Source organism: Muscardinus avellanarius (genome assembly GCF_963383645.1).
Source record: "Muscardinus avellanarius genome assembly, chromosome: 11".
NCBI classification, from domain to species: domain Eukaryota; kingdom Metazoa; phylum Chordata; class Mammalia; order Rodentia; family Gliridae; genus Muscardinus; species Muscardinus avellanarius.
This window is the reverse complement of record NC_137797.1, coordinates 40,507,539-40,520,694: the sequence shown is the minus strand read 5'-3', so window position 1 is coordinate 40,520,694 and position 13,156 is coordinate 40,507,539. Positions and strand designations below refer to the sequence as shown.

The window sequence follows — 13,156 nt, the reverse complement described above, 5'->3', positions numbered from 1 at the left end:
TGGTATTATGAAATTCATATAGGAGATAAAATATATTTGCAGAGAAATTTTTTTCCTTATAAAAATTAATACAAACATGTGTACATTAAGATATAATTTATCTTTTTCTCTTCATTCCACAGTGTCAAGTGGATATGATTGACAATAGATTTTATGATAATAGATTTTGATTATAGATTTTGTTAAGATTATGATAATAGATTTTGATATTATAATAGATTTTGATAATGATAATAGATTTTGTTAAGAATATTCTTCAGCTAAAGATCACTGTAAGTTAGAGGCAAGTAAACTTTAATCAATACAGAAAAAAAAGTTTTATTAAAATCTAATGGAAAAGATTACATAAAATCATCAACATAACGTCTTCCATGGGAATAGCAACATGCATCCAGACACAAAATGAAGAAATTACCTGTTAATATATGTCCCCTGTTATAAAATGGTGGCCTTACGCATTTAAGGCCCCCATTTACATTTCAATTGTTTTACTTTAATCTCCCAGATCTCCTACCCAATGAATGGATCTTCTCTTCATTGACTAGTCAAATTTAAATTTAAAACTTTAGATGATAAGAAACAATTCACGGAATGAGTTTCATATGTGGCATACAATTATTTATTGCTTCTAAAGGTTCAAGTTGGTGACTTAGATGAATCAGTATCAAAACCAAACTGAGAAGTGAATGAGTAATAACTGAAATAGAAAAGTAGAATGAAGAAAAGACTTCTTTTAATAAGTTGTAACATATGAATGTTATCACGTTTTGTCTGAGGAAAGACAGAGATGACAGCAGAATTTGAAAGTATGAGAACAAGAAGGAAATACATGCAAAATGACCTGGTAAATGAGAAAGGAAGGTTTTAAGTAAGAGGAGAGTTCTTGTAAATGGGAACGGAAGGTCCTAAGTAAGAGGAGAGTTTTTAATTTTCTACTAGTCTTTCTCTCTCTATGTCTCTCGCATTCACTCCTTTCCTGATTGTAACTTCATGAGTAGAAGATGCACACTTGAGGACTGTGGGTTCTCTAAGTAGGGTTTCAGAAAGTAAAAAGAATTTAGGTATGTGAAAAATATTAGGGAGACTGGACAGTGTAGGATGCTCAAATGAAGTAGATTTAAATTTCCCTGCTGTAACTTTCTCCAGTATCACAGACATTTCCAAATGTGTAATGAAGAAAGAAAATTCCTTGGTGGTTGTAGATAAACTATATAGATATGACCAAATGAAAGTGGAGTGAAGAAATTTAAAATTCATTAGGTATATTGAAATTATGGGTATGATATCTAAGCTAAGAAAGGAGGAATGAGAAGATTAGTGGGAGAAACAGAGGTTAACACACGATGATTTAAATACAGCCTCCCAAGTGTTATATGCATGTATGTCGCTATCACTATAAACTATATTATGATGGGAGACTATAAAAATCAACTTATAACAGTTAAAAAATGAAAAGAGAAGTCTGTGGCTAGGAAGGAATGGCATGCTTAAATTAGTAAATTTAGAAAAATGGTTTGTGATGATGACAAGATTCAAGATATGACCATAGGCAGACTGATTTGGTACTGAGCGTCACATTAGAAGTGACGTAGTCATGAAACAAAAGTAGGCTGAGAATGAGTGAGCTGTTATTAGATAAAAGAAGAACTGAAAAGATGGCAGGAATTGCTTCATAGGGAAAGGCAGATGATTCTGCCCATAGAGCCAAACACTTGAGTCCTACAAATGAAAAAAGTGGCTCAGAAGCCTTAACTATAGTTATCACACTACTTCAAGTGACTTTTTATTTTTACTTTTTTTTTGGTACTGGCTATCAAACCTATGGGAATTCTACATCTGAGTTTACCCTGGCCATTTCTTTCTTTCTTTCTTTCTTTCTTTCTTTCTTTCTTTCTTTCTTTCTTTCATTCATTCTTTCTTTCTTGGATCTGAGGGTGGAACCCATGGCATTTGACCTCTGAGCTACACATCCTGCCCTATTTTTTATTCTTTATTTTGAAACAGAGTCTCACTAAGCAGCTGAAGCTGTCCGCAAACTGCGATCGTCCAGTCTCAGCTTCCTGAATGCTGGGATTACAAGCTTGGCAACCACACCCAGCTTATTTTTTAATTTGAAACTGTGTCTTACTAAGTTTCTGAGAGTCTATGTTATCAAGAGTGGGTTTACACCTATAATTCTCCCCACTCAGACTCTCAAGTACTGGGATTATAAGAGTATACCATTGGGTGCTGCCTAGCATTCCAAACTATTTTTTTTTTAAAGTTAGTATCAATTTCAGCTGGGTGTGGTGGCGCACTTTTGTAATCCAGGCCCTTGGGAGGCAGAGACAGGAGGATCACGCAGGTTTGAAGCCAGCTGTGCTGGCTTAAGAGACCCTGTTTCCAAATAAAATATCAAATAGGTCTGGGAGTGTAGCCCGGAGGTAGAAGGGTTCCATCCCCAGTACCACCAAAGGAAAAAAAAGTATCAATTTCAAGTAGCTAAAATATTTGAGACTCTTTAAATCGGGCTAATAAATCTTAATTAATCTAAGAATTTTGTTAATAGTTTTATAGCAAGCTTAAGAAACTCAAGCCCCCCCAATTTGATTATGTGAAATTTAAAATAGACATATAATGATGTTTGTGTATGTATGTACATAACGTGAATTATATACAATTAATGATATGTTTGTGTATGAGTGTACATACTATGATTAATATACATACATACATACAATACAGGTATTTTTAAATTTAGTCTTTCAGCATAGAATCATATTTTTCACAAAATCATGGAACAAAAATATAATAATCCTGCCCTTTATAGAGGTACGGAAATGAGAAGTTTGCTTCACAAATGGCTAATTTTATATAACTATGAGAAGAACCCAGATCTTTGAAGTCTTTATGAAAAATACTATACAAAGCTATTGAGTATAAAATCTAACTGAGAACAAATGTGTAGAGTTCTACCAGATTAATATTTAAATATAGTCTAATTAGTATTTTCCTCATTTTAATAAGCACACCTAATCATCTTTGCTATTAGACATTACCTTTTAAGTTTTACTGAGGTAAATAATTTAGATTGATTCAAATACACACTTAAATTGTGTATCTAGCTTGTTTTCTATTGAATGTAAATGTGTTTATATCAATACTATATGTGGCTAATTATAGCAGAAAAAGGAAATAATATATTACAGTTACATCTTGTTTTTTAAAATCCTCCCATCTTGACTCACTCTTAGGGAAGTTATTTGTTGAATATAGCTGTTGCTCATTTTGAAAGATGAGAAACTACATATTCTCCAGGAGAAAAAATATGCTACTTTTTCATAATATAAAGAAAAAGATTATTTCCTATGAATGCCATCAACACTATATAGTTATTCAATATCTAGTTAACACTGGACTACATACTTTTTAAATCATACTGATAATCCAGTGCCTGGAAAGCTATTCTTTCTCACCTGTGGAAGAAAATAGCAGTTTCTACCTTGAGGTTTTATGAGAAATAAGAGACACTGCATGTAAATGCACAGAATGGTGTCTTGTCTTACACATCACAATTCCTCAGCGGGATTATTGTATACTTATTACATATAAACAAATGTCATTATCATTATTATGTAAAAGACAAGGAGGAAAATGGAATAGTAAATGTACAAAAGACTATAGAAGTAACCATAAGTAAAAAATTAATACTAAGTATATTAAGACCATGAAGTGCAAGATGGGAAATAGAGATAAAGCTGGTGAATAAATAAGAACCAGATAATGTAGGGACTTACGAACTATATAAAGGCATTTGAAAGTTATCTTAGTGCTTTAGGGGAATAATTGAGAGGTTTTAGGCAGGTTCAGAGATATGATTTAGATAAAACTCTTAAGTATGAGGAATGGATTACAGGAAGGCAGGCTGGAAGTAGGGGGATTGTTAGAGTATGATGGCTTGAGCTGAAAAGAAGAAAATCAATATGTTGCAGAGATTTCTGAAGAGATGCAGTTGCTTAGGCTTGGTGATACTGCAGGGAGCCTGAGGAACAAAGACAGAAACAACAGCAGCAAGAGGCAGTGCAGGGCTCAGGTTTGCCATCTGGTGGAAATCGGTGCTCTTGTTCTTATTTCAATTTTATTTTTTATTGTTTATTTTTGGTGCTATGAGGGGATTCTTATTCACCCTAAAATTGCTTTCATAGTCAGGTTCTATTAATGCATTCTGATATTCAGAAAATGAGTTTTTAGTATTTACATTATACTATTCTAGGGTCAGTATAAAAATAATTCAGAGATTTTTCTGATTTCAGTTCTCTCCTGAACTGTCTAAAAGAATGATAAAATTTTCAGATGGAGACAGTTTTAAGAGCAGTCTTAAGACATAGTCCAATCTGTCAGCTGAAAGTTGATTTCCCCACAATAAATTATCCAGCCATTATACATATGCATGGCAAAGCTGTATTGGATATAATCATGGGAATCAATTTTTCTTCCAGGTAGTCAATTCTTTCTTCCCAAGTCTGTGATTGCTAGTACTTCTCATTTGAAATCAATTCAAATATATCCATAATAACCTCTGACTTTTGGTCCAAGGTCTAATCACAAGGCCATAAGGACACATCTGATTATTCTTTCCTTTGGCAGCACCTGGATCTTTTTTCTCCTCACTGGACATATTGCTAATCATTTCTAACAATCCTTGAAGACATGGCTTTGCATTAATTCACTATTCTGGTCAAGAATACATGTTGGTTTTAATACATCCACTTCAAATATATCTCCCAGAAATTAACACAATATCCATTTATAATCCAGTTTTTGCAAAGAATTTTGATCCTGTCATTGCTTTTATGAATATTAAAAAAATAATTTTTTTCCCAGGCATTTGCCTATTTTGCAGCTATAGTATATGCAGCTCCTAAGAAAAAGTATACATATAGTTTATATATATAATTAAATAAATATAGTGCATATACTATATATATATATATATATATAGTACATATATTATTCTTTTTATTATTTATGTTGAGGTTGGCAGATGGTTATAGAAACATACTTTGGGATACCCATATATCTCCTCAAAAAGTTTTATCTATAAATTTAGATATGACTTTCATCTTCATAGTTTGACAAAATCTGATGTCTTTATTTAAATCACTTGCTAAAGTGTTTGGTTTGCACCTTCTCATTCACTCAGCCATCATTAATTCATTTATTCAGCCCATTGGTTATAAAGGTCATTTGTCCTTAGTTTCACAAAAGTATTTTAAATAATAACGATAGGTGGGTTTTAGGGTGTGGTAATTCCCTCATTCTCTCCACTGGGCCTAAGATAAAAGAGCAGTGACCCTGAAATCCTTAAGTGACAACACTTCTTTCCAAATCTGTCTCTTTACAAGCTTTTTGAAAAAGAGACCTGTATAACCCACAACAGAGTATAACACAATTCTTTGGACATAATAGAAACTAAGTGGGTGAGTGAAAAATTATCATTTGCCAAGTTAATCCTGAATTCTTTCAACCTAAGACTTACTTCAGTCAAATAAATGATATGGATCTATTTGAAAAAGAAAGGTATTTTAGTATTCGTAAGCACCTTGAGTTTAATTTCCATTTACTAATTACTACTATTTACTGTTTCTAGGTCAAACATATTTCTTCTCAGTTGGGCGTGGTGGCACACGCCTGTAATCCCTGTGCTTGGGAGGAGGAGACTAGAGGATCACTCAGGTTCAATTCCAGCCTCCTTCTTAAGAGACCCTGTTTCCAAATAAAAATATAAAATATAGGTGTCTAGGAGTGTAGCCCAGAGGTAGAAGGGTTTCCAGGAACCCCAGTATCACCAAAAAAAATTTTTTTTTCTTCTGGGCAGAAATTATGGAGACAATATGAAGCTTCTGTTCTATGTACTGTCATGCATTAATATTCCACTGCTGCCAGGCGCAGTGGCACACGCTTGTAATCCCCGCGCTTGGGAGGCAGAGACAGGAGGATCGCGCAGGTTCGAAGCCAGCCGCGCGCTGGCTTAGGAGACCCTGTTTCCAAAATAAAATAATATAAAATAGGTCTGGGAGTGTAGCCCGGAGGTAGAAGGGCTTCCAGGAACCCCAGTACCACCAAAAAAAAAAAAAAAAAAAAAAAAAAAAATCCACTGTTGACTCAAACTGGCCCTACTCTTTGCATTTTTTTTTAATCCCTCTCTTACTCTTTAGATCCTATTTTTATTTCTATTCAGGAAGTTCTTATGGTTGTGCTTCACTGAGGCTCACAGGACTCTGTGGGATCAGATGAAAAGCAGTGACAGCTTATTTCAGAGTAGATATTAAGTACACACATCTGCAGTTCCATGGGGGGCAATTTTTGCAGGGAAAGATTGAAAAGATTGGGTTTAGGTTAAGAAATATTCTATTTCATTAGATCCTTTTAGTTGCCCAGGAGTGTTCTGCAGTAACTATGTCTTATTCAGTGACCCCTTGACTGTAACACATTTATTCAAGATAAATATCTGTTCCATACTAGCAAGACACATGGCGTTACTTCAATTTTTCAATGAGGTGAAGGAACACATATATGTTCCTAACAGCTCTGTAGACATATTTTATGTTCCATTAACTGTTAAATTTTGGAGGCATCCTGACTCTCTTGTCTCAGGAATTGGTGAAAGGCTCTAACACCTCACCACTGAATTCTCCTTTAGGCTTTATATAACCAGAGTCCATTTCTATGGGATAGAAATAGATTTTTGTGGAGGCAGCAGGGATATTTACCTTCCATGTATATAGTACTATTTAGATGGGAAAATGGGTTTGGAGTTCTTCACATGTGTCTTACAAATGAATTTCTGGAACACAAGCGATTTATAAGTTTAACTTGGCATATAGGCACCTAATAAATATTTATTAAATGAAAGAATTTTGTGAGTTTTTATAATTTCAATATGAATATTTTCAGTGACATTTATTTTGCTTAGAGATGTGCAGTCCCTGAATCTTCTGAATGCCAAAGATTAAAAGTGCAGAATCTCAAAACACATTAAAGATTATACACTGAAGGAGACCCTTAGGATTGTGCTGGGAATGAATTCACTAAATCTACACAGCTCCACTTCTCTGTCTTTGAAGTTCTAACATAAAGATTCATTGGTAGTGATTAACTGTGACTGCCATGCTCCAAGGATGAAACTGCTTCTCTGGAGAGGATACTGCTGATAGCTGAGCTGGGATGCTAATTTCATTTTAATGATGTTGAAAAATTGATTCAAATATGAAATCCATGTTCATTTAGCAGTGCTACCCATGGAGAATGTAGAAAATTCTAGCATATAATATTATATTATCGATACTGTAACTGAAGATGGAAAATGACAAATTACTCAGTATATTAAAATTCAAAAGATACCTTTCAATTTAAGTATAAGATATAGATTTCCTCATGCATTTATGTTTAATGAAAATCATACATTGTTTAAAAGGCAGGAAAAAACATTAGCACGTAAAAATAAAGCTAACAATTTTGTAATTTATATTTTCGAGATAAGGATTCCCTGGATATTCTGCTAGTTTTAGTATGTTTATTGTCTGTGCAGAATTGTCTTTAGAGCTAAATAGATGTATTACTATTGAAACAGACACCTTCATCTTTAATCCCATGAGTCTCTATAAAAACAAGCTTCTCGGAATCAAATTTGAGTGAAATGTAAATACTTCAGGGCAATGCATGTTCAATAGTCTGGTTTAACAAATCATCATATTGAAAGTGTAAAGTAGAAAAATGTAACATGAAAAGCACATTTGAGTAGACATGTATTTATTATGTTTCAGAATCCCAAAGATAAAGCAAAAACAAACCAACAAACAAAAATCTCAGAAATTCCTGAGAGAGAGAAAAGGCAATTCTACAAGTTATACACAAAAGAATGACAATCCGTGTAAGACAAATGGAAGTAGGAAAAGAACAATAAATCCAAAATCCTGAGTGGAAAGTATTTACAACATATAGTCCTACAGTTCTATGCCTTTGTCAGTTACCAATTAATTTTTGGTGAAATATTTATTTTCCGGTCTCTAACGACCCAGGGAATTTGCCATTCACCCTACCATGATAACATCACATTATTTTATTTTATTTATTTATTTATTTTATTTTATTTTATTTTGATGGCACTGGGGTGCCTAGAAACCCCTCTACCTCCTGGCTATACTCCCAGACCCATTTTATATTCTTTATTTGGAAAGAGGGTCTCTTAAGCCAGGGAGGCTGGCTTTGAACCTTTGCAATCCTCCTGTTTCCGCCTCCCAAGCACAGGGATTACAAGCTTGAGCCACCATGCCCAGCCTAACATCACATTTTTGAAGATGGTCATATGAGAAAAGAGAGGAGGGGGGCAAGGAGGTAGATGAAATAGTAATAAAAATACATTCAACTCTGATACTTCAAAAATTTTTCTTCAGGCGAGGATGTTAGCAATGTAAATTTTTTTATTTATGCAAATAATTCTATTGAACATATTTATTAAATCACAAACATATAACATGTGTGTGTGTATGTGTGTGTGTGTGTGTGTGTGTGTGTGTGTGTGTGTGTGTGTGTGTGTAGTTCTGGAGATTGAACCCAGGGGCACTCTCTCTCTCTCTGTCTTTTTCTGATCTACACTCCCAGTTCTATTTTATTTTTTTTATTTTGAAACAGGGTCAGACTAAGTTTCTGAGCATTGTTGCAAACCTGTGATCCCTCCTGTCTCAGCTTCCTTTTAATCCTTCCTTGTAATCCCTGTACTGGGATTACAAGCATGAAACATTACACCCAAGTATAAATCTTATTTTTAAAATGAGATGGGGTTTATATCTGTGGACTTTGGGAGGTTGTAACTACCAGCTCTTTATGTGTCCAATAAATTTATTTAGTTTTGCTATTCTATTTTAGGAAGCTCTACTGCCTCCTTGCTTTTTAAAATTTTTTTGGCCATATATTCCCAAGCCATGTTCTGAAAGAATTATTGGCAATCAGGCTGATATATTGATCTCTAATTGTTTGGCTCCCTTATTTACCATCAAATAAATGCCAAACTTAGACAAGAAACAGAATTTTTTATTGGGCCCTAAAATATCCAAATCTAGATTCTAAAATTTGTGGGTGTCAAACTTTATTCAGAAATTGAGACCTCTGTTAGGCTAACCTATGCAGGTTTTTGATCTTGCAGTAACTTCTATAATTCCATAGAGTTTTGTTTTCTTTTATTCCTAGTTGTGGGCTTGGCTTTAATTAGCTCTCCTGAGCAAGTAGTTTAGCATCCTAACCTAAAAGTTAAGCTGGAGTGCTATGAAAGGTAAATAAGGTCTTATAAATCAGGATGCCAAGAACAAAAGAAAAGTGTTGGAATTCTCCAGTCTAGTTGCTTTTAATGTCAGTCCTAGTAAAGAAGATGTTGTTTATTTTTGCTAAGTAGGAAAAGGTACCTGGAGTCCATTGAAGTGATACAGAGGATGAAGGATAAGATATAAGATCTCATAGGCATGATAGTTCCGAGGGAGCTCACATTGAGAAAACTATGAAGAATCACAATAATAACAAGGGAACTATATGTTGAGAATAAGTGACTCACTTCTTCAAGAATAATATACCAGGAAGCTACAGAAACAAAATGGTCAGATTTGAAAAGGAAGATCCAGAACAACAATAAGAAATTTCAAAAAGTTACTAAGTGACTTTCGGTTTTTCATAATTATGATAGGTATTAACTATATTGTACTTTATCCTGCTAGAGAAATGTATGAGATTGAAGATTGAAAGAAAAAGGAAGCAAAAATGAGGCAGAGTAAAGACAAACTGACCAGCACAATCACAGAGGCACTGTAGGCTTAGGTTAGATGTCATTTGATGGATGAACAGCTAACATGCGGCGAGGCAAAGATAAACAAAGTATTTTTGACATCGGGGTACTGTGGCAGGTTTTGTATTGTTGATTTGCTATTTCTTAGTATGGGACAATAGCTAGAAATATAAGCAAGACCAATGCCTAGACGAGAAAGCCAAGTAAAAGTAAGATGAAAGCAGGAACACACATTTCACAAACTGTTCTAACCCAGGTATGTAAGATTTGCCAGATGGTAAATGCACCTAAAATGAGACCTTCCTTTGAAACTGCCATCATTACAAATTTCTAAACTTTGCAGAATTTGGAATGTCTTAAATGCTGCTCTCAGAAAGTATCTTCCCCATATGTTTATTTTTATGTGCCATAATTAGCTTCTTTAAGAGATTTCTCCCAATTAAATTTAAAGACACAGATTGTCAATTCTAAATACCTAGTAAAGTTGAAAATATGATTTTTATCTAGTTCTGTTTAAAATCTCACAGAGACTACTGAATCTCTGTTATGTGGTATAATGCACATAGGATTAAAAACTATGGCTCAGAAACATCATGTGCTGGGCTAAGGGATAGAATATAGAAACAATGGATTGGAAACCACAGTAATAACATCTGTTTGTATACAACAGAGGGTTCAAAATTTTAAATGTGGTTGTTCTATTTACTGTTTTTGTTTATATTTTTAATAAAATGTACTTAATTTTTTGTCTTAAAAGAAGACCAGCATATATGAAATATGAACATAAGAAAAGAATGTGATTCCTTAAAGTACAATGCAACAAGATAAGTTGTCTCTTAAAGAAAACAAGTATTTCAATGAAATTTTATACTTCAGAACTTAAGAACAAGTTACCAATGTTTAATAAGAATTCAGAATATGAAAATTTGATAGAAATAAATCTTGAAACATGGTAACTGAATAGTAATTATATTGTCTATTTAATAAGACTCACGATGAGTATGACCTTAAAACAATGGTGGTAACGGGCAGGCCCTAAATAAGTATTAACTTATTAATAGAAGTCTTATTTATGTATGTACATAGGATTTCTCTCATGAAATAGCCAATAAAAAAGAAAGTACATTTGAGTTTTCTTTAGTTTGCTTTGATTTGCCATATTGGGTCTATTAACTCAAATGTTATTTTTCAGCCGGGAGTGGTGGCGCACGCTTGTAATCTTCGCACTTGGGAGGCGGAGACAGGAGGCTCATGCAGGTTCAAAGCCAGCCACGCTGGCTTAAGAGACCCTGTTTCCAAATTTAAAAAAAAGTATAAAATAGGTCTGGGAGTGTAGCCTGGAGGTAGAAGGGCTTCCAGGAACCCCAGTATCACCAAAAAAAAAAAGTTATTTTTCTATATGAAAATATTTGTAAAAAATGTTAGCCATAATGTCTGATAGGATTTTCTTTAATATCCTTTTAATATTAAATAGAAATATTCTACTTAATACATTTTACAATTATATATACTGCCAAGACATATTACAAAATGAAACATGGAGTCAAGCTTGGTAAGTTCCTCAATGCACAGAACTAAAATCAAGTTCTGAATTTGAGGGTCCTTAGAAGTTGAGAAATAATTTTATAAAATTAGTATCAGTTAAACCCAACACTATTTAAAGTTAGTTTTTATTTTAAATTCTTGTATAATTGGATTATGTAATTTTAGTATTTATTAAAAGAATTATTGAACTTGATACCCAAATAAATAAAAATTATGCAGTATATCGCCTCAATATCATTCTTATATTAAATTATGAAAGTTTGTCAGATTACCATTATTTGTAAGTATTTCTTTATGGGGGAAGTCAGAATTAACTTTTAAAGAAAATATACTATGTCGATTAGCCAGAGTGTGTTATAAATTTTTATATTCCCTTAGATTTGAAGTAAACAAACCAAAATTTTTCAATCTATCAAAGAATACTATGTTATAGAAGATAATTTTCTCCATATGTAACCACAAAATTAAATGGAGGATTCTGTTATAGGACTAAACAAAGTTAAGCTATTCAAAACAGATTATAATAACATTTAACTATATTTGAGTGATGAGTAACTAAAGACATATTTGTTACTGAAGATGACTGAGCATTTAGTTATATTCAAGAAATGATATTTTAAAGGTCATTTTTTCTCCTTGGTACGTTTCCTGAAACTGAATATGTATGTATATAATTTTAGTAAGTAGAAAACTAATAAGTGACCAAGTTGTCCAGTTGTTCTGCAACTTCTAAGTACTTCTTTTCTATTATTAGTAAGCATCCGCAAGGCAGGCAAGAAGAGAAAATAGGAAATAAATTGATCAGCCTGAGTGTTTTCACAAAGAAACGTATCTGTTACAAGATGATGACTACAGCAATGAATATCCTTCATAGGAAAGAAGGGAACCATAAAAAACCATAGAAACAATGAATTAAATATTGAGAGGCAAAGGAGAAAAGGAGGGACTAACCAATAGATTCTGGAATAAAGAGAAATTATGTAGCTTTTAAATAACTTGTTCTAAGGGAGCTATTTTGTCACTGAAAATGTTACTATGTATCTTAAAATGTGTTATTTATGGACTAACTTCTTTCCAACAGCTGCTGAGACTCAAAATTTGCCAATTTCGCAAGTCATTTAAATGTTCCTTATTACATGTGAATGAAAAGATCCACTATTAGTTTCCTGACAGATGCAAAACAATCTGCTGTGAGTCTAAAATAAGTTTATATTCAGTAAGTCAGCAATGTTTCTTCTTTCACTCTACTACTGATCACTGCATGATCAATAGTGGATACTTAACAATTGTCAGGAGAGGAAACTCGCAGTTAGATGGTAGACTCTCAAATTGTTGTCTAATTCAGTGCTGAGTTTCATGTCCAATAGACTATTGCATGGTTTTTGAGGCTATATTTAAGTATGTTAAATACACTTCAGTTTTGAAATAAACATTTTGGTCACTGAAAAGCAACCTTCATGTCATTATAAGTTGTGGATTTTTATACTTATTTTAATCTGAAGCTCCTTATGATCAGGAAACATGAGCACTGAGTTATGTTAGGTAAATTCCAGAAAATACTGGCCTCAGTTTAGTTGTTTTACTACCAATTATTCTTTTTTTTAAACTCCCTACAAACAATGATAAAGAATAAAGAAAAGTTAGAAAAAGGATGAAAAAACTCCAAACCTACTTTTTTTTCAGTCTTCTGTCCTTCTCAGCTTGAGTTCCAAGTTTGCCTAATCCCAGAGACTCCTGAGCTGCAGCCTCAGTCTCCATAAACCCTCCTGCCAAGAAAGAAGCATCCAGATTAAGTTA

The 13,156-nt window shown here is 33.3% G+C and overlaps 1 protein-coding gene across 12 annotated transcripts in view; it reads right to left on the bottom strand.

Annotated features, from left to right (window-relative positions):
- Positions 1-13,156, bottom strand: part of PPFIA2 (PTPRF interacting protein alpha 2) — a gene marked incomplete at both ends in the record, with an annotated part of 485,975 nt that overhangs the window by 47,275 nt on the left and 425,544 nt on the right. For all 12 annotated transcript variants that reach the window (XM_080705637.1, XM_080705639.1, XM_080705631.1 and 9 more), the window contains one exon: positions 13,032-13,125. In XM_080705637.1, coding sequence (XP_080561763.1) covers positions 13,032-13,125 — 94 coding nt within the window. The remainder of the gene's footprint in view (positions 1-13,031; positions 13,126-13,156) is intronic.